This window comes from Siphateles boraxobius, unplaced genomic scaffold, assembly GCF_051911475.1.
Source record: "Siphateles boraxobius isolate OS27281-9 unplaced genomic scaffold, OSU_SipBor_1 35, whole genome shotgun sequence".
Classification (NCBI taxonomy): domain Eukaryota; kingdom Metazoa; phylum Chordata; class Actinopteri; order Cypriniformes; family Leuciscidae; genus Siphateles; species Siphateles boraxobius.
The window spans coordinates 1991624-2015949 of NW_027508975.1; the positions used below are offsets into that span (position 1 = coordinate 1991624).

The 24326-nt window shown below is 36.9% G+C and overlaps 2 protein-coding genes across 4 annotated transcripts; both read left to right on the top strand.

The window, feature by feature from the left end:
• Positions 1–1555: 1555 nt before the first annotated feature.
• On the top strand, positions 1556–17963 carry rad21b (RAD21 cohesin complex component b). 3 transcript variants are annotated; one of them, XM_077195796.1, is made up of 14 exons: positions 1556–5535; positions 9951–10138; positions 10934–11063; positions 11137–11236; positions 11325–11431; positions 12052–12261; positions 12341–12466; positions 12551–12682; positions 13921–14144; positions 14368–14521; positions 15416–15561; positions 15643–15807; positions 16636–16719; positions 16830–17963. In XM_077195796.1, exons 2-14 carry the CDS (start codon positions 9995–9997, stop codon positions 17019–17021), a joined length of 1914 nt encoding a protein of 637 aa, XP_077051911.1. In that variant the 5' UTR covers positions 1556–5535; positions 9951–9994; the 3' UTR covers positions 17022–17963. The 3 variants fall into 3 exon arrangements, with proteins under 3 accessions (XP_077051911.1, XP_077051910.1, XP_077051913.1); XM_077195795.1 differs by lacking the exon at positions 1556–5535 and adding an exon at positions 6886–7050; XM_077195798.1 differs by lacking the exon at positions 1556–5535 and adding an exon at positions 6939–7050 and having other exon boundaries at positions 12554–12682.
• Positions 17964–18015: 52 nt separating this feature from the next.
• Positions 18016–23747, top strand: mterf3 (mitochondrial transcription termination factor 3). Its single transcript, XM_077195800.1, has 8 exons — positions 18016–18104; positions 19182–19562; positions 20417–20569; positions 20641–20830; positions 22126–22273; positions 22873–22944; positions 23026–23187; positions 23470–23747. The coding sequence occupies exons 2-8, from the start codon at positions 19202–19204 to the stop codon at positions 23662–23664; spliced, it is 1281 nt and encodes a 426-aa protein (XP_077051915.1). The 5' UTR covers positions 18016–18104; positions 19182–19201; the 3' UTR covers positions 23665–23747.
• Positions 23748–24326: the final 579 nt, after the last annotated feature.

Sequence of the window (24326 nt, forward strand, 5' to 3'; positions counted from 1 at the left end):
AAAGATATTTATTCAATGTTATCCACATTATATTTAATCTGCAACAGCATTGTGAACTTTTGTAAAGATATGTTTGGGGATAAACTTTTGCATCACTGCAAATTGCAAACACACGAGGAGAGTTCTCTGCATGAAAGACCCACGATCGACGTGCTATTAAATTTCTCTCCGGAACGGTATCGGAAATTAAATTAAACTAGAAACAGAGCATTTCCTGCGGAACATGCGTGTGAATGCTTAAAATGCTTAACTGAAATGCAAAGAAAGAAAGAAAGAAAGAAAGAAAGAAAGAAAGAAAGAAAGAAAGAAAGAAAGAAAGAAAGAAAGAAAGAAAGAAAGAAAGAAAGAAAGAAAGAAAGAAAGAAAGAAAGAAAGAAAGAAAGAAAGAAAGAAAGAAAGAAAGAAAGAAAGAAAGAAAGAAAGAAAGAAAAGTTAGAAAGAAAGAAAGATGGATTAGTTAGAAAGAAAGAAAGATGGATTAGTTAGAAAGAAAGAAAGATGGATTAGTTACAAAGAAAGAAAGATGGATTAGTTACAAAGAAAGAAAGATTAGGTAGAAAGAAAGAACGAAAGAAAGAAAAAGAAAGAAGGATTAGTTAGAAAGAAAGAAAGATGGATTAGTTAGAAAGAAAGAAATATGGATTAGTTACAAAGAAAGAAAGATTAGGTAGAAAGAAAGAACGAAAGAAAGAAAAAAGAAAGAAAGAAAAAGAAAGAAGGATTAGTTAGAAAGAAAGAAAGATGGATTAGTTAGAAAGAAGGAGATTAGGTAGAAAGAAAGAAAGAAAGAAAGATTAGAAAGAAAGAAAGAAAGAAAGAAAGAAAGAAAGAAAGAAAGAAAGAAAGAAAGAAAGAAAGAAAGAAAGAAAGAAAGAAAGAAAAAGAAAGAAGGATTAGTTAGAAAGAAAGAAAGATGGATTAGTTAGAAAGAAAGAAATATGGATTAGTTACAAAGAAAGAAAGATTAGGTAGAAAGAAAGAACGAAAGAAAGAAAAAAGAAAGAAAGAAAAAGAAAGAAGGATTAGTTAGAAAGAAAGAAAGATGGATTAGTTAGAAAGAAGGAGATTAGGTAGAAAGAAAGAAAGAAAGAAAGATTAGAAAGAAAGAAAGAAAGAAAGAAAGAAAGAAAGAAAGAAAGAAAGAAAGAAAGAAAGAAAGAAAGAAAAAGAAAGAAGGATTAGTTAGAAAGAAAGAAAGATGGATTAGTTAGAAAGAAAGAAAGATTAGGTAGAAAGAAAGAAAGAAAGATTAGGTAGAAAGAAAGAAAGAAAGAAAGAAAGAAAGAAAGAAAGAAAGAAAGAAAGAAAGAAAGAAAGAAAGAAAGAAAGAAAGAAAGAAAGAAAGAAAGAAAGAAAGAAAGAAAGAAAGAAAGAAAGAAAGAAAAAGAAAGAAGGATTAGTTAGAAAGAAAGAAAGATGGATTAGTTAGAAAGAAAGAAAGATGGATTAGTTAGAAAGAAAGAAAGGTTAGGTAGAAAGAAAGAAATAAGGATTAGGTAGAAAGAAAGAAAGAAAGAAAGATAGATTAGTTACAAAGAGAAAGAAAGAGGGAGGGAGAACAGGAGAAGCAGAAGCATAAATGCAACAAAAACCTGTAAAGTTCCTTCAGAAAAGAGCTCAGTGACTGTGCACCAATCAGAACACAGGACCAATTATGTGTGTCTCCCTTTGATCTGTGCCCCTTTGATCTGTGCTAATCAACATCACCTGTGCAATCAGCTTTCCTATTTAGACAGAGGGCAAAATCGCTGATACTTGGCCTCGAACAAACCTCCCTAGAGACAAAACTATAGGTTGTATCGGCGAAATGACCTGACCGTGAGCGAGACAAGGCCTTTGTGAACGATGTGATGTATTTTTTGTGTGGATAGAGTTGAAAAAAGAGACCACTTTGGCAAGTTGAAAAACTAGTGATCAGAGCATTACGGACCAAAGTTTGACCTGAATTTATAATTGCTGCCAATGGAGGATTGTCTGTCACTCTTGTCCTTTGGAAGGAAACAGAGGAAAAACTGTACGTCCGAGGGATTTACTAAACACACGTGAGGAAGCACAACAAAAATACCTACGTTTCAAGTATAATTACATGCCCGAAGAGTTAAAATTGTGGCCAGGCCAGCGATTTAAAAATTATTTTTTACGATTAGTTTTCAAGCTGGCTCACTCTAGCAGATGACATCACGTGCTCTAGCTCTGAACAGTCTCTCTCATCCGCTTCCATTAAAATCTGAGAAACGGCTTGAAAAACTTCATGAGACTAAAGTAGAGATTGTGAAAAAAGTATAAAAGATTTCAAAAAGTTGAATACAACGTTAATAGCTTAAAGATTTCTCAACATTTTAAAGTTGAAATGACAAAAATAGCTGAAAGTATGCAGAAGTAGTGGGCTTTGAAAGCAGAAGGAGCATAAAGCAGGATTTGAAGAATTCTCCATTGACTTACATGTTAAAAAAAATGCACAAAAAGATTAATAATTTAAAAAGTATAAAAGTTATAAAAAAAGAAAAATAATAGCACACATGTCCTTGAAAAGCTGAACATTTTGATACTTGAATGGTTTTTGTAGCACAAAGTAGAGAGGAGTTGAAAGCGACCACGGAAGAATACGGAATAATAATAATAAAGATTTGGATTTCAATAGTGTGAATGCTTGAAAGCATTCACACTAATTAAATGTGGAGGATTTTAACTATGACAATTTAAAGGGGGCATTTTAAATGGTGACAAGATGCACGTAACTAAGCAAGCGATAGAGCTGGCTTGCCTGCTCTTCTACACACTCAAATCATGTACTTTTTCTTCACAAAAATAGTGTATACGTTTAGGGTGTAGTGTAAGTAGATGAATTGGGAGGAAAAAATGTATTCATCCATGGGGGTCTCCTATAAATTACTGTCATGTTCGCTCTGCCTGGTTTTTGAAGCGTCGACTTTTGCTTGCATCATACTCACAGAGATGGATTATTTTTCATCTCTTGATTTGTGCTCATCAGAAGGAAGAAAGTCACAGGAAAGCATGAGGGTGAGTAAATGATGAGAGATGAGAGAGTGTCCCTTTAATGAAGCTTGAGCTTCAGGCCCCAATTCATACTTGCAGTTGCAGCACCATCTTATTTAGCCTCCTCTTTCATGGTGCACAGAAGACTGAAAGCCTGTTTTGGAACAACATGAGGGTGAGTGTAATTTTCATTTTGGGTGGCTGAACTGTCCCTTTAACACCTTACTGTTTCTGTATACTGTAGAAGAAATCACTCAATCGTGAGTTTCCATCTCTGACATGCCTCGCGATCGCCATCCCTGCGCGTCTACAGCAGATTCCATTCTGTTGTTCTCATTTCCCACTGGCTGCCGATTCAGATTGCAAATGCACTCATGGTTACTCAAGAGAGCAAGTGCAGATGTCTCTGCTGCGTTTCTGTGTTTCGTCTGCATATGCCCGCATCCCTGCGCTAATGAGATTCTTAGAGGCCTGATTAAACACACTGAGCTCGAACCTCAGCTGTGACAGTGACAGGCATATCCAGCCCTGGTGGAGGACATGACCTGAGAGACCACAAAAACCCTGATCAAGAAGGATGGGCAGAGACTTGGTGAAAGAGCGAGAGAAGTTTCTCTTCCATTGTTGCTCAAGGTCACTTTTCTTTCCGCTCGCTGAAGAACAAGTGTCTCCTGCACTGAGACTTGATGGATGTCTCATTCCGGACTGACACTGTGGGCACCATATGAGAATGAATGCATGACAAAGCCTTCCACAGTAAAGCTCACAAGAGAGTTATGATCATTTCCAATTAAAAGTAAGCAATTCGGTTGTCATGGGGGAGTAATGGAAACTCATATTCTCAGACTCGGAAACCCCTCACCCTAAAGGTAATATGCTGGAAATGACTGTCCCTATATTCATTCCTCAAAGCGCCATGATTTATGCTAAATATTTTAAGAAGGTGGCGCTATTGTCATTAAAAGTAAAGGACAACGTAAGGGCATCATGCATGGCTCATATGCACCAAACAGCAGAACACATTTACCTCAGGTTCACTCTACATGAAGATGTTCGGATCAGTAGCCTATGTGTAGGCTATTTGCTACTTAAATGCATGTGGTTCTCAAACTTTTTACATAAAGTACCACCTCAGAAAATATTTGACTCGCCTATTACCACCATAATGACCAATATGAAAATACAGTAGCGTAGTAGGCCTAACTATTCAGCAATATGCACAGCTCAAAAATGAGGCAGTTTTATTTCTAATAAGAATATTTATTATTGTCAGCCACTTTAAACATTGTAAAAACAGAGTTTGAATATTAACACTGTACTGTGCTGCTTACACAGGTAAATAAATAAAAAATTAATTAATGATTATTTAAGTACTATAATGATTATTTGTATGTACTGTAGGGTACTTAAAAAAGTACGTACTTAATAAAAAAATAACACAGGCTGAGTATTCATATTTAACCTTTTTACACATACATTTAAAATATTCTGGCTGACCTCCGTGAGTTTTTCAAGGCGACCGTTATAGAGTGCTGAAGTTATGACGTCACTTTGTAGGACAACTCGGAAGTTAGCGGCGCATGGTTTCCCACGATCGAAAAGCTATGCATTTTCCCCATAGACTTTTGGAAAATCGCAAAAAATAAGATCTGTGTTCAACAAAGAGTTGTGACCCTTACACGTTTTGTCTATCAAGATAATCTTTATAAGTTAATCTAAAATGTATACATTTTGAAGCCTATATAAAGTTTTAAAAACCACAAGCAGACACAAAAAAGTTTAAAAAACCACAAGCAGGTTATAACTGGTTTGTTTTATGTCATGGATCAAAACGTGAAAAGATTTAGAGGGTTTGTTAACCACAGACCTTATTTCAGGCGATTTAGCAAAAACCCATTCAAAAAACCCATACACTTTAGGGCGAGGGAACCGGAAGGGCTAAAATGCTAACTCACTTCCGCGTTTTGGCCTACAAAGTGACGTAATAACTTCGGCACTTGAGTGTGTGTTTTACAAATTCTATATGTATTGTTTTTTAGTACTTATGTGAATTGAAATGTGGCTCAGCGCCAATCAACTGAGAAAGCACATTTGAATTTAGCAGTTGATCACGTGATGCACTGACCAATCTAATCAAACACTCCAGGGACCAGCCAAGACTGATCACGCGGGTTTGATCATTCCTCATCGGAACCAATAGAGGGAACCTGCGTACTACACTTTTACAGTCTATGGTACTATTACAAAGTAATTGCAGAACAATTAACTCCTTTTCAAACTGTTTTTTATTTATTTATGTGCCCTCATAATCTTTAATCAAAATAACTTCCCCTCCCTCTTGCAGCAACATCTCTTCTATATGATGATGACGCATTTACTGGCGCGAGGGCGGGGCAACCTGTCACTCACTTGAGATCCACCAATAGCAAACCACTACCATCCAATCAATTCCCTGGAAGGGGGAGGGGGGGGGGCTCTCACAACTTCCATTCATGCCTACTTTAATGACTTGAAGAAAGCATGACAAGAGTCTTGATGGTAAGTTTTGGTAAAGAGTAAATGTATGAGAATTTCAATGATTAATATGCATCAAGCTCATCTTTATTCATCCGTCCAGGTAGCATCTTAGAGGTACTTGATGTCTGCTAAAAAGTGCTTAATCTGGAAAACATCTGTTGTTTACAAACTAACATCTGATAAACGTCTTAGAAAAAGCAGTTTTACATACATGCTCAATCATAAACAATTAAAGAAATTTTCTAAATGTCTATTTAACATCTGGCCTGAAACATCTTAAGAGACATATTGAAGATGAGCAAACACTAAAAAATACATATTGCACGTCTATGTGATACACCTGTGCTATCAGGGACAGTAGAGTGTGTGTGTGTGTGTGTGTGTGTGTGTGTGTGTGTGTGTGTGTGTGTGTGTGTGTGTGTGTGTGTGTGTGTGTGTGTGTGTGTGTGTGTGTGTGTGTGTGTGTGTGTGTGTGTGTGTGTGTGTGTGTGTGTGTGTGTGTGAGGCTATGCCGCATCAAACTGCAGTGTTACTTGGGATGGAGTGCGAGCACCATCTGGTGGCTATGAACTGACTTTATATGGACATTAAACCGAATGTTATACATTTAAAAAAAAGTTTGAAGGCTCCAACTTTCATTTCAACGTGATTTTTCTTATTGTAGCCTATAGAGTGTTTGTAGTCTATTATTTTCAGTGCTTATTGTAATTGTACAAATTGTATAGATTCCTTTGACCATTGCTGTGTACGTTAGGGTTAGTCATCATCAACCGAAATCGTTTCTGTTGCAACATTGCAGTTTCATTGCAACTGTAGTAAAACTGCAGTTTGTTTCTACATAGCCTCACACACACTGTACTGTCCCTGATAGCACACATCACAGAGACGTCTTTTTGATGTCTGCATTTACATCTGCAAGAAGATCTATTTTTTAGAGTTTGCTCATCTGCAATATGTCTCTAATATATTTCCTGTCAGATGTTAAATAGACATTAAGAAAATGTCTTTAAGACGTTTACGATTTAGAATCATAGTTTCATTGCTCTGAATCTGAACCTTATGTCAAAGTTCCAAGAATACTGATAAAGCAATGCAAGTCTTTCATATGACCATCATTCTCACTGTTCTTATTTAGGCCTATGTAAAAAACAAAAACAAAACAGAAATTGTTTTTCCTGATAAAGTTATTTGTGCCTTACTAAATATACTAGAGTCCATTGTCAGAGCGTTAGCTCAACCAAAATTACAGAAATAATGATAATTCATAGAAAAATACAGTCGTTATAATTTGTATTCTCTGTAATTTTCATTCGCAGTTAGTATGTGCACGAACTGTGCCTGGTTATGTCATACACGCAGTCTCCCACACTTGTCCTCCATAAGCATCCAGCTCGTTTTATATGAACCTCTCAGCGTCGGCGGGAGGGGGCGTCGCCATTTTGTTTGTTTTAGGGAAACAGTACAGTGGGAGGAGGGTGAGAAAGGTACCCTAGATACGGTTGCTAAATACGGAAAGCTACGATAGGACCGTTCCGCGTAAGTACTTTCGGCGAAAGCATAACTAAAAATGCATTTAAGTGCATGCATTGGAATCATCACCATTCGTTTTCGTCATGAAACCTGCTAGAAAATCCCATTCTCTCTCCCTAGTAACGTTACACCAGCGACAAATGACAGACGCTGTGCAACATCACTTTGTTATCACAAAATACGCTATTTATAAAATTCTGATTTTGTTCCGTTTGACGCCTTTGCGATGCATGAGCAAAATCCGCACATGGCGCGAGCGCAGGCAGATGTTGATCTCGCGACCGCAGACCGTTTGCTTCTTAGCTCTCTTCTTTTAGACGCAGCCTTACAAAACAGTTGTCATTCGTGTTACATTATTAACGATCATTACATTTAACATACATTTCATAGACTATTACACCGCTCAGGAATAAAGCCATTTAGAGAATAATAAAAGCGCATCACACAGGCCGCGCCATCACTTGCAGTCACACACCCATCTCTGAAATAATGGGGTATTTATCTAAACTCACATTCTAGATAATTATTTTATTGAACTATAAATACTAATGAATACAGGTATTTAGTACAGATCTTGCATCAAACATTAAAGTAGTACATCTAACATCATTACCATACCATTTCTTAAAATGTAAAGGTAATCTATAATGTCACCAAACGGAACGGATCGTAAATCTAACAAAGTTTTGTATATTTATTTTTTGTGAAATGTGAAAATGTGCTAAAATGATGACTGCAGTCTTTAATCAAATCTATTATTCCTAAACATTTCCGATAAACAACCAACAAGGCAAGCAGTATTAAATAACTAGCAATAGATAACTTATAACCAGTGTTGGGGGTTAACTCATTACAAGTAACGTGAATTACGTAATCAGATTACTTTATTCAAGTAACTATAAAAGTAATTAATCTCTTTTAAATTTACAACAAAATATTAGTTACTTTTTCAAATAAGTGACACAGGTTACAATTGTTTTCCCATTTATTGACTGACATCTCTCCTGTCTGCTTGTTGAGAGAAATTGGGTGTAAGTGTTGTAAACATGGTTATTGATTGTAGTGCTAGACTAAATGCATTTACTTATCTCACTTGCACAAAAAGTTTCAGCATTCCTCAAAATGAATAGAAACAGTTAAATGCAAACTCAGAATATTATGCAAACCTGCAATAATTATGTTAAATAATGTATATGTAAGCTATGTATTATTAATCTCACTGTCTTTGCTGCTGACCTTCATTTGAAAAAGAAACTAACAAACAAGCCCAGCCCAGGTTAGAAAAAGTAATGCAAAAGTAACGTAATGCATTACTTTACATAAAAATTATAAGTAACGGAATTAGTTAGGGGGTGACGCAATATTGTAATGCATTAGCTTTAAAATTAACTTTCCACAACACTGCTACACTCACTATAACTAGCGATGTCCATCCAATTTACCAATGATTCATTCATTTGAGTCAAATCTTTGATTGAATTGGAACACACATACTGTATGAAAGCGAGTTGGATTTTTATTTAAATGTGCAAGTAAGAACATTGCATTAAAGGTGCGTTGTGTAATATTTTTGAGGATCTATTGACTGAAATGCAATATAAGATCCATAACTATGTTTTCAGTGGTGTATAAAGACCTTGCATAATGGACCGTTATGTTTTTATTACCTTAGAATGAGACATTTCTATCTCCATAACCGCGGGCGCCCCCTTCTATGGACGTCGACATATTGTGTGGTCATGTTTCTAGCGTAGCCGACAGCGAACACACTACCGAGCGCGTTTCCTCACTACCTTGAAAAAGAAGTTTTCAGTGGTGTATAAAGACCTTACTTAATGAACCGTTATATTTGTATTACCTTAGAATGAGCAGTTTCTGTCTACACACACCACGGGTTCCCTTACATTGAAATGCGCCGACATGTTTCTACGGTGGCCCTAAACGGACAAACGCGTTTCGTTACTATGTTGCTCTTCGTGCAAGGAAGCAAGCTAACTTCAACGAATAAAACACTGACACGATGAACAAGTAACAATAATGTTCGCAATAACATATAGTTTTACTGAATAATTAAGTAAACATAATTTCTTAATTTATCCTTGTAAAGAAACCTCATTGCTGAACTGCTACTCTCTGCTGTCTCAGACGATGACATACAGTATTTTCCTGTCGGCCACCGTAACTTTTGTTGGCTGCAATTTGTAACCTCACCACAAGATGCCGCTATAAATCACACACTGCACCTTTAAATGTGCTTTATGACTTCAAACGTAGTAATGTAAATGCAAACAAACTGCAGAAGGTTCTAGATGACTTTATTTAAAAGTCATCTAGACTCTTTAAGAGCAAGCAAACGAACATGGATACATGAAATTACAATGAAAAGAAACTTAATTGAATGTTGACTTTTTAGAGCATGTAACATGATCTGTTGAAGTACGTCATGGCAGACATGAATTATTAAATCATATTTTAGGATTATTTGAAACAAACGGTGTAACGGAAATTAATCTGAATATCACTAATAACAGTTTCCTGAGCTGTCTACCATTGTTTGGTCAAACAAACAGCAACGTTTTGATACCACTAGCATTTATAGCGGGCATAAAACTGCATATGGCTTGATTAAAGTTAACTCTGCATACACTCAGAAAAAAAAAGGAAGCCACAAGCTGTCACTGAGGCGGTACCCTATCAAAGGTTCATATTGGTACCAAAAGTGAACATTTTAGTATCCAAATGGTGCATAGTGGTAGTGTCCCAGTGACAGTTTTTGTGCTGGGAGCTGGGAGACTGAGGAAAGTCTTAACATCAAAAAATGACAAATCACCTTTAAGAGCAATCAAATCAATAATTATGATGTAGTGTTATACTGTACCTAACACCAGTGCCATTTTATTCTGCAGGTCCAGCGTCCCCCTCCACCTCAGTGTGAGAAGGTGCAGGGACGATGTTCTACGCCCACTTTGTCCTCAGCAAACGTGGGCCGCTGGCCAAAATCTGGCTGGCGGCCCACTGGGATAAGAAGCTGACCAAAGCACACGTGTTTGAGTGCAATCTGGAGAGCAGCGTAGAGAGCATAATCTCTCCAAAGGTCAATGGATTCTCTTGAAATCACGCTGTTTAGGTTTTTTGTGGATTCCATTTTTGTTCTGTATTGTTTTTAAATGCTTAAAATGTGTTTCAAACCTTTTTATAGTCCTGTTCACAATATATTATATAAATATAATATAACACAATATAACTGAAAGTATGTAGTCCTGAGACCCAACCACGCTTGAGGTTTGGCTTTGCGGTTTGAATTTGCACAAATTTTCGTTCAGAATTTTGCAGATTCTGAAAGTTCTGTTTATATGAACCCTAAAAGCATACATGTAATCCGATGCACATATTCATTTACACGTGCATTATTATTACGTGTATTCAGGATTAAACTTCAGTGCATTCGTAGTGCACCTGTCAGCACCGTGAGAATGTTACTGGATCTACTATGAGTATAAATGCCATTTTTGCCTTGATAACATCTAAATAATGTTTTCCTGTTGATTGGATTATTTCAGGTCTACACCGCCCCTTTCAATTTGATCAAAATTTAATGTGGCTCGAGCTCATTCGGAGTGTTTTCATTATGTCTTTTCAACCAAACTGAGTCATCAGTCCAATTATAAACAGATTATTTGGGTGCATGTACACGTTGCTACTGATATCTACGCTTAGAACAAACCGTGAAATCTCTTTTAGTAATGTTCACAGACCTTTACTCATAAATCAAAAACCGCTATTCAAAAATCACATTAGAAATTCCCTCTGGGATGCTTGCAAATTGCCAACATGACTGAGCAACTCTATAGCATCTCCATTTACTTCTAATATGTGCTTCATTTGATAGGTAAAAATGGCTCTCCGTACATCTGGACACTTACTCCTGGGCGTGGTGAGGATCTACCACAGAAAAGCCAAGTACCTGCTGGCAGACTGCAATGAGGCTTTTATTAAGATTAAAATGGCTTTTCGCCCAGGTAAGTTGTGGCTGGACTACATAAGATCCTTTTGCACTGCAAGAGATAATATTGTGTGCATTGTTTGACACAGGTGTGGTGGACCTGCCTGAGGAGAACCGTGAAGCTGCCTACAACGCCATTACATTACCTGAGGAGTTTCACGACTTCGATCAGCCTCTTCCCGACCTGGAGTGTGTGCAACCTTAACTTATAGATATCATATAATTGTAGTATGCTGTTGCTGTCAGTGTTGACCCTTCCCTGTGTTGTACATTGCAGCGACATTGACGTTGCTCAACAGTTCACCCTGAATCAGTCCCGTGTGGAGGAGATCACCATGCGAGAAGAAGTGGGGAACCTCAGTCTACTGCAAGAGACTGATTTTGGTATGGAATTGATTTGGAATACTTTAAAGGGGTCCTATTATGCTTTCTTTAGTGTGTAATATTGTTGTTTGAACTGGAAAAAGCTCTGTAAAGTTACAAAGCACAAAGTCCCTCCGGCGGGAGTTATTCTATATATCAGTGTCAGTGTTTCTGAACTCCCTGAAACGCCTGAATTGTAGTCTTGAGTTTTCTTCCAGGAACAAACAATATTCCTCATTTAAATAATTAATATGCAGAATAAAGGGGCGGGGCCTGGTTGAGTTAGTTAGTAGTGTGTTGAAACTGGAGGTTATGGTAAGGGACGGGACATTTCCCAAACACACTCGAAGCGCTTGACCAATCACACACTGGTCCAGCCGACCAATCAGAGGACAGTGTGCTTTTCAGAAGGAGGGGCTTCATAGAGACAGGAACTAAACAGAGCGTTACTGACAGACTGGGAAGAGAGGAGCTGCAATAATGTCAAATATGTAAAAAAGAATGTTTTTTGAACATTCAAGCATGAAAACCTATTCTAGTATCAAGACTATGAATAGGTTCTCTTTAATCTGATTAATCAATCACATTGCACTCCTTCTCATATAGTAGATGATTAATAACCAACACATTTTCCTCGACAGCTGATTTTGGGATGGATGACCGAGAGATGATGCGAGAGGAAGGTGCATTTGAAGTGGACATCATCCATGGGGCGTCTGTGTCTAACCTTCTGCTGGAGTCAGAGTCAAGTAGCGTACAGATGACGGACAAGTCCAATCACCTAGAGTACGACCAGTACAAGGATGACTTTGGAGACAACCCTATGGAGAGCACAGAGGGAGGCATGCTGGGTAAGAGAGGCATCCATGAGCACAAAGAAGCATTAAAAAGCATTCGTTGAGACTGAGCTGGCTGCTTGCTGTATTGCAGTGGACAAGCTGCTCAGTAATGAAGATGGAGGTGGTATTTTTGATGACCCTCCTGCCATCGCTGAGGGTGTGATGATGCCCCAAGACCACGGTGGAGATGATGAGGATGATTTTGACAACCTTTCACGTAAAAAGCATATAACATAATGATATATTAACATCTATATTAGATGTTTGCATAATAATAGAAATACTGTATTTTGTCCAATAGCAGCAGGAGGTCCAGACAGTCCTGATTCTGGTCCTGTTGAGCAGCTGCCCACCATGACAGACCAGACTGAACAGACCACCCTAGTCCATAATGAGGAGGAGGCTTTTGCTTTGGAGCCCATCGACATCACAGGTGCAGTAATACAGGTCTTAAAGGGATAGTTCACCCAAAAATGAAAAATCCTGTCATCATTTACTCACCCTCAAGATGTTAGATTGTATAAATTTCTTTGTTCTGCTGAGCACAAAGGAAGATATTTTGAAGAATATGGGTAGCCAAATGGTTGATGCGCCCCATTGACTTCCATAGTATGGAAGAAAAAATACTGTGGTAGTCAATGGGCCTGAGATCTGCTTGGTTACAAAGATTTTAATTTTGGGGTGAACTATCCCTTTAATAATAAGGTTGGACAGTTAACACAACTGATCATATAGTTTCTGCTGATTTAAATGTCACCAATGTAAAGTTATCTAGCTGAATGACTATTACGTTTTGTCAAAAAAATTTAAACATATTTTATTGTGTAGGATGTTTTTATATTATCAATATAGTGATATTTTTTCTGAATATAATTATTAATTATGTTATTAATTATATTTAATTATGATTATTCAATTATATTTAAAATGATAAACAAGTCAGATTTTCTAAAAAATGTATGTTGATTAATTTTTAGCTGTTATTGTTATCATATAATTATATTGTTTTTGTATTATTATATCTGTGGTATAATTTCCATCTATTACTGCAAATTAACCTCATAAATAATTGATTGTAAATTTTTTTAAATAAAATTTAATTTCTGACGCATAACAATTTGTTGATATAAATAATATGCACGTATGTAATATTATTTATTAAAATAGGGTTGAATGTTTATTAAAGGGATACTCCAACCAAAAATGAAATATTCTGTCATAATTTACTCACTCTCATGTTGTTTCAAAACTGTTCCAAACTTTCTTTCTTCTGTAGAAAATAAAAGAAGATATTTTAAAGAATCATAGTAACCAAAAATGTTATTTTTAAATTCAATGGGAACCCAAACTGTTTTGTTACCAACATTTTGTTACAACCTTTTAAGTCCCACTGAAGAAAAGTATGTCATAAAGGTTTGAAACGGCATGAGGGTGATTCAATGATTAAAGAATTGTAATTTTTGGGACTATCCCTTTAACAAAAACCAACACAAATTATTTATAAGGTTTTTAATGTACAATAATCTATGGTGAGCGAGGGAAAAAAATAAAAAAAATGTTTTGTTGAGCCCTGATATAGTGCATTAGTTACTTAACAGTATTTTGTGCCAATTCACCTCTTGCAAACAAAATGTAAGTTTGCCTTTCATCATACCAAACTCATATTAATAGTGAAAGAAACCAAAGCGAAGAGAAAGAGGAAGCTGATTGTGGACAGTGTGAAGGAGCTGGACAGTAAGACCATCCGTGCTCAGCTCAGCGATTACTCCGACATTGTCACCACTCTGGATCTGGCTCCCCCCACCAAGAAGCTGATGATGTGGAAGGAAACCGGAGGAGTGGAGAAGCTGTTTTCTCTGCCAGCTCAGCCTCTCTGGAACAGCAGACTTCTCAAGGTCAGGACAGATCCCAGGAACAAGCTGTGAGACATTAATACAGGCTTTAGTGCAACAAATACATAAGTAGCCTTGGATATGTCTTTTTCTGGCACTCTTTTGCTTGTAATAATACACAGAAATCTATTGAAACAATTTATTTGAACAGTTTTTTGTTGTCTTGACCTTAAAGTGTAGTTTGAACACAATGAATTGCTGAGCCCAGCTGTACTCCTCTGTGCAGATGTTCACACGCTGCCTGACACCTCTGGTGCCCGATGAACTGAGGAAGAGGAGGAAGGGTGGAGAAGCGGACAGCTTGGATGAGTTCCTCAAAGACCTGGAGAACCCTGAGGTTCCTCGGGAAGAGGTCCTGTCTCAGCAAAGAGACATCATTGGTAAGATTGGTGCTACTAACTACTAGAGCTGCACAATTTATCGTTAAAAGATCACGATCTCGATTCACACACCCACGCGATCTTATTCCTTAATGGCTATGATTCTGCTAGATGTCTATTTGACAAGTACGATCACAGAGAACATTCAGATCTGTGTTCTGACTCAGAGAGAGCAGTTGTCATTTATGGATATGAAAAAGCTTGGCAAACGCACTGTCATATTTCTGTCCTACAATAATTCAAATGATCCTAGAAGTACTGGGATAAAAGTTTATAGTTTGGATATAACACTGATGTCTACACTAGTGATCACAATAGAGTAAATCTCCTTTTGAAAGAAACTTGACGCTTCAAATATAGATCAATTACATTGTTACACCAGAAGTTGGCGACAAGTGACTGTTAAAAATATATTTGTCATTCATTCAAGAGATTCGTTCAAAATTGCTGGTTCAGTCTTTATGAGTGAGTCATTGAATCATTCATTCAGACCGATTTTTATTAAAAAAAATTTTTTAATTAAAATTAATAAAATATTTTAAAATAGACTGCAGCAATTAACATTTTGTAAATGTCATGTTATTTTTTTTAGTTGTTTTATTTAGAATCTAGGGAGAATCATGATCTGTACTTTTTTTTTTAAACTAACTGAAGACTTGAGTAATTAATCTGAAAATTCAGCTTTGCATCACATTTAAAAATATATTCAAATAAAAAAACAGTTATTTTAAATCGTAATGATGTTTCACTGTTTTTACTGTATTTTTGATCAAATAAATCCAGGCTTGGTGAGCTGTTTTTGGAAACATTTAAAACAAAAAATGTACCCACCCCAAACTTTTGGACTGTAGTTTTCTAATTTTTTGACTAATGCCCGTTTTTGGCTTTTTGCAGACCAGACCATCCTGGAGGAGCCCAGTGTTCTGCAGGCGTCAGCCATGGAGGGCAGTCGCACAACCCTCGATGAATCAGTCATGCCTCCTCCATCCGGACACCGCGGACAGAAGCGCAAAGCTCAGGACGCAGAGCCGGCCTTACCTGTGAGATCTTGAATCGCAGGTTTTTCAGTGTGGCTATTGACCCAGGTTTCTAATTGTGTTCTCTCACATATTTTCCTAAAGATGCTTGAGGATGATCGCTCCTCCATTGTTTCCACGCAACACGTGAACATGCAGCAGGTGGACCTTCCTCCTGAGGAACCAACCAGCATCTCACAGCTCATCTCTGAGTTCGACCTGATAGGAGAGAAGAGCAAAGACAAGAAGGATGATGATGAGGAGGATGAGGTGAGGAGGCTGTATAGCCATAAATCATGGAGTTAAATGAGAAAAACTGTTATTTTTCAAGACTAATGCTTATTTTTTTTAATAAGAAAACCTGTTTAGTACAGCCAAACAATCTGCAGTTGCTTTTAAGTTTTCAGATTTAAGGATTGTAATAGTAAAAACGTAATTTTTAAATGCCTAATTTTCTGTAGAATTTATAATTGTGCTACTCTGATGTATTTTATTTTTATTTTTATCAGTTATTCAAAAATATATACCGGTACATGTTTATATATAGTTGTTATATACTGGTTGTAAAGCTATTTGCCATTCACTGTTCACTTCTGCATTAGAACATTTATTTTGCACCTGATTTCTATCAGATCCCCATCCTATCAGATGCTTTTTTCACATGTTCAGCTTCATTGTAGTCTTGAGTTTTCTTACAGGAACGAACACGTCACAATATTCCTCATTTAAATAATTCATATGCAGAATAAAGGGGCGGGGCCTGGTTGAGTTAGTTAGTAGTGTGTTGTAACTGCTGGTTATGGTAAGGGACGAGGCATTTCCCAAACACGCTCGAAGCGCTTGACCAATCACAACACACTGATCCAGTCGATCAATCAGAGCACAGTGTGCTTTTCATAAGGAGGAGCTTCATAGAGACAGGAACTAAACAGAGCGTTACTGACAGACTGGGAAAAGAGGAGCTGCAACAATGTAGAATATGAGAAAAATATGTTTTTTGAACATTCAAGAATGAAAACCCAAAAGATTACAGCCTGAAATTACAAAACTGAAATGTTTGTAATAGGTCCCATTTAAATCTGAATTTTTGTTTATAAGGAGGAGGAAGGTCAGAGCGGAGACCAGGATCAGGAAGAGAGGCGATGGAACAAGAGAACACAGCAGATGCTGCACGGTTTACAGGTTTGGCAGAATTTAAACATGCAGTAACTATCTTGATAAAGCAATAAACTGAATTTATATCAACAAATACCCTTTTTATTCCTCTGACTACTTCCTCTTACTTCCTACAGAGAGTCATTGCTAAGACTGGAGCAGAATCGATCAGCTTGCTGGAACTGTGCACAAACAACAACAAGAAACAAGCGGCTGCGAAGTTCTACAGTTTTCTGGTGTTAAAGAAACAGCAGGCGGTGGAGCTCAGGCAGGACGAACCCTACAGCGACATCATCGCCACCCCGGGCCCCAGATTTCACATTATATAGACTCTTACAGGTCAACACTGGCAGATTGTATTCTTTTTAATGGTTTAGTTTGTATATGATGTGTTGCATCATGCGTTGTGATTGTCTGTGCATGTGCATTATAATGCATACTACACCTGCTCTCTATCTCACAGGGGGAAAAAATACTTTTATAATGTCGAAAAATGCTTCTTATAGCAATTTTCAAAGGCTTTGAGCCTTCATTTGGTTGTCTTTAATCATGTTTTTCAGACGCTTCTGATTCATATTATTTAATGTTGTTTTGCATGCTTTGATTGACATGTTGACATGCAACATACTTGTTTACTTTTATGAAAGTGTTTTCTTTGTCGTTTAAACTTAAAAGAGTAACATTTTAGCTGCTCCAAAGATATCAAATTAAAAGTTCATACTTTGTATGTTTAAAAAAGTATAATGAATCGACCGACTGAGTGTTTTGTTTTGTTTTTAGTTTTTCAAAAAGCTACTACTGTAACAATACTATTTTTCTCAAGTCTCCCTGAGCTTCTGTGTTGTGAACATTCACCCAAAAGCAGCTTTAGTTTTGCTTGTAAGCCAGAAAATTAAAGCAAATGTTATATATTGTGATATACATTGGTTCAAAAAAATAATGTGTCATTTGTTGTAAAGATCATTTTTGTAATTGTGCAAGCACTTTTTTTAAACAGTCTCACAGACTTTGGTTTTATCGATGTTACCTATATGGCAACGGTCTGTTTTGTATGTTACAGTAATTAAACACTATCTGTTACAGTGCAGTACAGTCCTTTATTTAAATGGCTCTGAAATTGCTTGTTTTATTCATATGGGTATGAAAAAAATTCAAAATAATGTTGAAAATAAGCTAAATTATTAAAATGTTACACATCACATTGTTTCCCTGTAGCCCTGACTTGATACAACTGTGTTAAGTAATTTTTGTAATAAACAGTAATGAATGAATCCAATTGTCCCCTGGCTGAATTGATTTTTCAATGAATCCTCCGTGCGTTAGAGGGCGCTGTGACTCACTAGTGAATAGCGAAGCCTGGAACCAACACGTGAACTCGCAGCAGTGAAGATTTGTGCTACTACTGAAAACAGGTAATGTTTATTTTTATAGGACATAAGTTCATGGCTATGATATGCAGTCTGCGCTATAATAATGCTTTGATATATATATAAACTGCTTCATCTGTTCACCTTTTCTGGATAACGTTATCATGTTGATGTGATAGTGACATTGGAGTCAATAACTTAACGTTACTGTCAATCCCCCATACACTGATGTAAACTCGCAGTTGCCTCGTAAACTAATGCATGCATGCATTATGTAATACAAATATTATGTATTTCCACAATATCCTCCTGAGACCCAGGCGTAGACTTTTTTTTCCTCTGTAGAGGACATATATTTTAGCGAATTTCTCTGAGACGTCACAGATTTAAAGGGATAGTTCTGAAAATTCAGAGATGCCCAAATGTTTGGACAACAACTTCTCCTTGGTCTTTAAAAATGTCTGACATTGACTGAATTATCAAACTTAGCACTAATCAAAGATAATCAAATTGTTTGTCATAAATCAATATCTCAGGGAAAAGTTATGGGGTTTCTAATCAAAATATGACTTTCTATTACAAAACAGGGCATTGATTTCATACATGTCCAAAACAGGGACTTTAACTGTTGAACCAGGACTTAAAGCATGTAATGTATTCATATTTATCAGGGATTTTGAGGAGAAACAACACTGAAAGAAATTATATATCAATATTCCTATGAAATATGAGATATTCTTATGAAAATGTCAAGTTATTACTTCCATTATTACACTTCTTTTTTCATTAAGTGTTGCCCCAAGAATACATTAATATGCAAACATTTAGGGCCATTTTTACACACATATTGCATAAAGTAAACTAGAATATCAAATCATTCTGTTATACTATCTTTTATAACATAGTTGAGAATTATCTTTATACAAAGTTTGGTTAGAAATAGCTTAAAAAACTTAAAAATCGATTGGTAAATGGGGAAAAATATTTTTTTTGCCTATACATGTCTTATCATGTCATTTTATTTTTTAATAACTAGTGTCCCCTATAGAGGACATTTAAAAAAATATTTCTACAATTGTTTCTTATGCTCCAAACAATGTAATGACATAATTTTCCACCCAGGAAAACGCTTGTGAGTCGTCATGCATCTTTGTCGGCGATGTGTGAGTTTGATGCTTTCGAGGCCGTTATTTTCTCCAGCTCTCCAGCCTTCAACACACACACTGCATCAGCGCTCGCATCATATCCTGCTACAGCGCTCGCATCATATCCTGCTACAGCACAGCCGCGAACAGCCAGGCGTCCACAGTCTCACACAGAGGCACAGTAGAGAGACATGGACACCGTGTGGAAGACGAAACTTAACCGACCACCAAGCTGCTTCACCAGATGTGTATAATAATAAGACTGATCTTGCTGAAAGAGTAGTTGAAAAACATATTGTGCCATTTGAAAATTTGAACGTGCATCAAATATCAAACCAAGAGACTCTTTCGGATATAGGTATGTATATATAGCTATACTTGCATGTGAATCCCTGATACTTAAAGGGATAGTTCACCCAAAAATTTAAATTCTGTCAGTATTTACTCTCCCTAATGTTGTTCAACCCTGTAAGACCTTCGTTCATCTTCGGGACACAAATTAAGATATTTGTGATTAAATCTGAGAGCTGGATCACTCCTCCATAGGCTTCTAAGGGATTGAAACTTGCCGGCCAGAAAAGTTATTAAAGACATCGTTAAAATAGTCCAAGTGACTACAGTGGCTCAATCTTAAGTTTATCAAGCGACGAGAATACTTTTTGTGCGCAAAAAAAACAAAAATAACGACTTTATTTCAACTATTCATTTCCTTCTCTGTGGGCCTCGAGTGAGTTCACTAGTGTAACAGCGCAGCGCTTCTGTGTTGTACGTCACACGCATCACACACATGACCAGCGTCGGCCAATAGTGGGCCTGCGTGTGACGCAATCACACTACGTGAACTGACTCGAGGCTCACAGAGAAGGAAATTAATAGTTGAAATAAAGTCGTTGTTTTTGTTTGTTTTTGCGCACAAAAAGTATTCTCGTCGCTTGATAAACTCAAGATTGAGCCACTGTAGTCACTTGGACTATTTTAACGATGTCTTTAATAACTTTTCTGGCCGGCAAGTTTCAATCCCTTAGAAGCCTATGGAGGAGTGATCCAGCTCTCAGATTTAATCACAAATATCTTAATTCGTGTTCCGAAGATGAACGAAGGTCTTACAGGGTTGGAACAACATGGGGGTGAGTAAATACAGACAGAATATTCATTTTTGGGTGAACTATCCCTTTAAAATTGTAATGTAATAATCTTGTTTGTTTGCTATAGGCTTAGATGCAGTTGTGCGTCCTTCTCCTCTTCAGGAAATCAGTGAGGAAGAAGCAGTCCAGATCGAAGTGCCTTCTGCCCTTCCACCAGATTCATTCACACTCAAACCTTATGTGGATAAATCAGAAACCCTCAGCAAACTTGTTCAGCTTGGTATGTCTCATATCTATAGTAAGTTATGTTGGATTCTTTTGGATTTGTCTAATCTTTTGCTCAATTTCCAGGTGTCAACCTGTGGGAACTAGAGCAGAGACCCAATGTGGGCTCCATGCTAATTAGGCTTGACTTCCAGGCTGATGTTGCACCCAAACTACTCTTCCTCAAAGATCTGGGAGTTGAGGAGTCTAAACTAGGCAAACTGCTCACCAAGAACCCCTTCATCCTCACAGAAAGCCTGGACAACCTTGAAGCCAGGTCAGAAAGAGAATTTAAAGAGGATCTATGATGCTTGTTTACATGTTCATCTTTCTTTATGTTGTTCTATTATGTTGTTGTTTGAGCATGAAAAAGCTCTGCAAATTTACAAAGCACAATGTCCCTCCAGCGGGAGTTGTTCTCTATATCAGTGTTTCTGAACTCCTGAAATGCCTCCATTGTAGTCTTGAGTTTTCTTCTGGGAACAAACAAAATATTCCTCATTTAAATAATGAATAAGCAGGATAAAGGGGCGGGGCCTGTTTGAGTTAGTTAGTAGTGTGTTGAGATGGGCGGTTATGGTAAGAAGCGGTACATTTCCCAAACACGCTCAAAGCGCTTGACCAATCACAACACACTGGTCCAGTCGACCAATCAGAGCACAGTGTGCTTTTCAGAAGGGGGGGCTTCATAGAGACAGGAACTAAAACCATAGTTCCAACAAACATTCACAAACAACAACACCAAGTTGTGTGGTTGGAACGACAGCTCTCGACCTGTGGTTAGAAACATAGTCTCTTGTTTGCATGACTATTGGATTTAATAAATCCTTATTTTGAGCCAAATAAGTAAGCTGACATTCAGTACAATCTATATATTTTATTTAGAATACATACAAATGTAATTTACGTCTTTTAGTTTGTCAAGAGATTTAAAACACTGTTTTTGAAGCGAGCGCATGTGCTAACGTGCGCTAGTACGTAATATCGAGCCTATGATTGAATCTGGAAATAAAGAAAAATAAGTGAGAAACATCAGAATTAGTTCAGATGCCATGTCCGTAATTTATAGCAAAGAAATTGCATTAATTAGATCTCAAATGGATTAATTAAAAGTTATTACTCCACCACTTGCATGACATCATTAACCCACATGGTCAAATGTCCAATTTGCGACAGTACGGTTTCGGGAAAGTATTGTGACTAGCTATTAGATTTCTTCAACAATTCATCATACTTCAGTTATATTAGCAGAGAGTTACGTTGTTGTATGGGAAGCACACCCCAGAGTGTTACTGACAGACTGGGAAGAGAGGAGAATATGTGGAAAAATAAGGTGTTTATTTCAACATTCAAGCAAGCTCTACCTATTCTAGTAGAGCCCAAAAATTAAAACAAGACTTTGTAAAAGGGCTTAATAGGTTCTCTTAAAAAAATCAAAAATAAACTGTAAATTGCAGCATTTAGCAATTTGACTTGGGCATTGAAACACTTGACGTGGATGTCTGCTCTGCTTTATTTGTTGATCTTTTTCTTCTAAAGGTTACTTTCTTGCTTTGGTCTGTTCCTTTTAAGGGTGTCCTATTTAAAAACAAAGAAGTTCAGTCAACAGTCTGTGGCTGTCATGGTGAGCAAAGCTCCATATCTGCTTAACTTCAGCGTTGAGAGGCTCGACAACCGCCTTGGGTTTTTTCAACAGCAGTTGGGACTCAGTGCTGAGAAGGTGAAGTTGTATTACATATATGTGACCCTGGATGACAAAACCAGTCATATGGGTCTTTTTTTTTAAAATTGAGATTTATACATCACATGAAAGTTGAATAAGCTTTCCATTGATGTATGGTTTGTTAGGATAGGACAATATTTGGCCGAGATATGACTATTTGAAAATCTGGAATCTGAGGGTGCAAAAAAATCGAAACATTGAGAAAATCGCCTTTAAAGTTGTCCATTTATGTTCGCGATTGTGCTGCATTCACTCACAAAAATAATTTTTTTATACATTTACGGTAGGAAATTTACAAAATATCTTCATGGAACATGATCTTTACTTAATATCCTAATGATTTTTGGCATAAAAGAAAAATGTATAATTTTTACCCATACAATGTATTGTTGGCTATTCCCACAAATATACCCGTGCGACTTAAGACTGGTTTTGTGATCCAGGGTCACATATTTTGTTTGAAAAAAAAAACAATCTCACTCTTAAGATCCATTCATACCACTCAATAATGAAGTTGCACCTGATTTTCACACTGACCTTTAGCGTTTGCAGAAATACACATTCACCATAAGTGTTGTCATGATTTATGCTTTCAGACCCGAAATGTTGTGACTCGTCTACCGAAACTACTGTGTGGAAGTTTAGAGCCAATTAAGGAGAATCTAAAGGTCTGACACTTTGTTGGTCTCGCTTAATTTTGTTTTTAATTGTACTATTGTGACAGATATTCATTTATTTCTCTCATCAAGGTTTGTGAACTGGAGTTTGGATTTCGTGGAAATGAAATCCAACACATTGTCAAAACCGTTCCTAAAGTCCTAATCGCTAATAAAAGAAAACTCACCCAAATATTTGACTTTGTTCACAACACCATGGATGTTCCACACTCACTTATTGCAAAGTTCCCACAGGTACATATTATTTGCCCCTTTCATTTAAAAATTATAAACAAATGTAGTTAGAGCTGTGATTGCTTGTAGAGATAGGAGGATAATATTGTATCTGAGGCATTTTGCATGGTATTTCTATTGCATGGCTTTGTATACTGAATTCAGATATTGTGCCAGTTTTATATAAATTTCAAGGAAGAGAAATAGTGTGTCTAAATGGTAAATAATGTATAAGGTGTCTTGCAGTGTCAGAGTTTACTTTAACATGCACATTTGTTTTTGTTGTTTTTTTACTTCTAAAAGGTCCTTAATGCCAAGTTCCTTCGCATCAAAGAGCGACATTTGTTTCTAGAGTACTTAGGCCGGGCCCAGTACCAACCATCTCAACCCAACTACATCTCTTTGGATCGCTTTGTGTTCCTGCCTGATGACATTTTCTGCTCCGAAGTAGCATTAGCCACCCTTGAAGACTTTGAAAGATTTCAGAAAACGTTGTAGATGTACAGAATACTTAGTTACTTTTTTTTAGTTGGGTTGTATGAACATAGTCTTATAAATAAACATTTAACGTCAACATGAAATGGAAGTTGCGACAGTCTTTTCTTCCTTGTTATGACCGGGTATATCCGAGTGAAACGGCAAACAAGAACAAATGTAATGCGGGGCTTGATTTTGTCCATAGGGTATTGATTGGATGGTTGTGGTTTGCTATTGGTGGATCTCATGTAAATATGACAGGTTGCCCCGCCCTCGCGCCAGGAAACACTTCATAAGAGAAGAGATGTTGCTGTTAGAGGGAGGGGAAGTCATTTTAATTAAAAATTACAAGGCACATACATAAAAATAAAAAAATAATGATGTGCATGGATAAATCATTAATAATAAATACTGTGATATTCCATAAAATAAAATGAGAACAAGAATTATCCATTTGGATTTCATGGTGACTTTAAAAATTGAGCTGCGCTTATGCACATCTGGAAATACCACCTGTTTATCTCTTATGATATACTCCAATTTAATAAATTCAGGCTGAGTGGTTGCACATTATTTTACAGTATGTGCACTTACACAAGAAAATAAAATAAGGCAACTACATGGGTTACTGTTAGTTTTAGGGGACGGTTAGTGTGTAGTTATGGTTAGCTATTAGCTAGTTA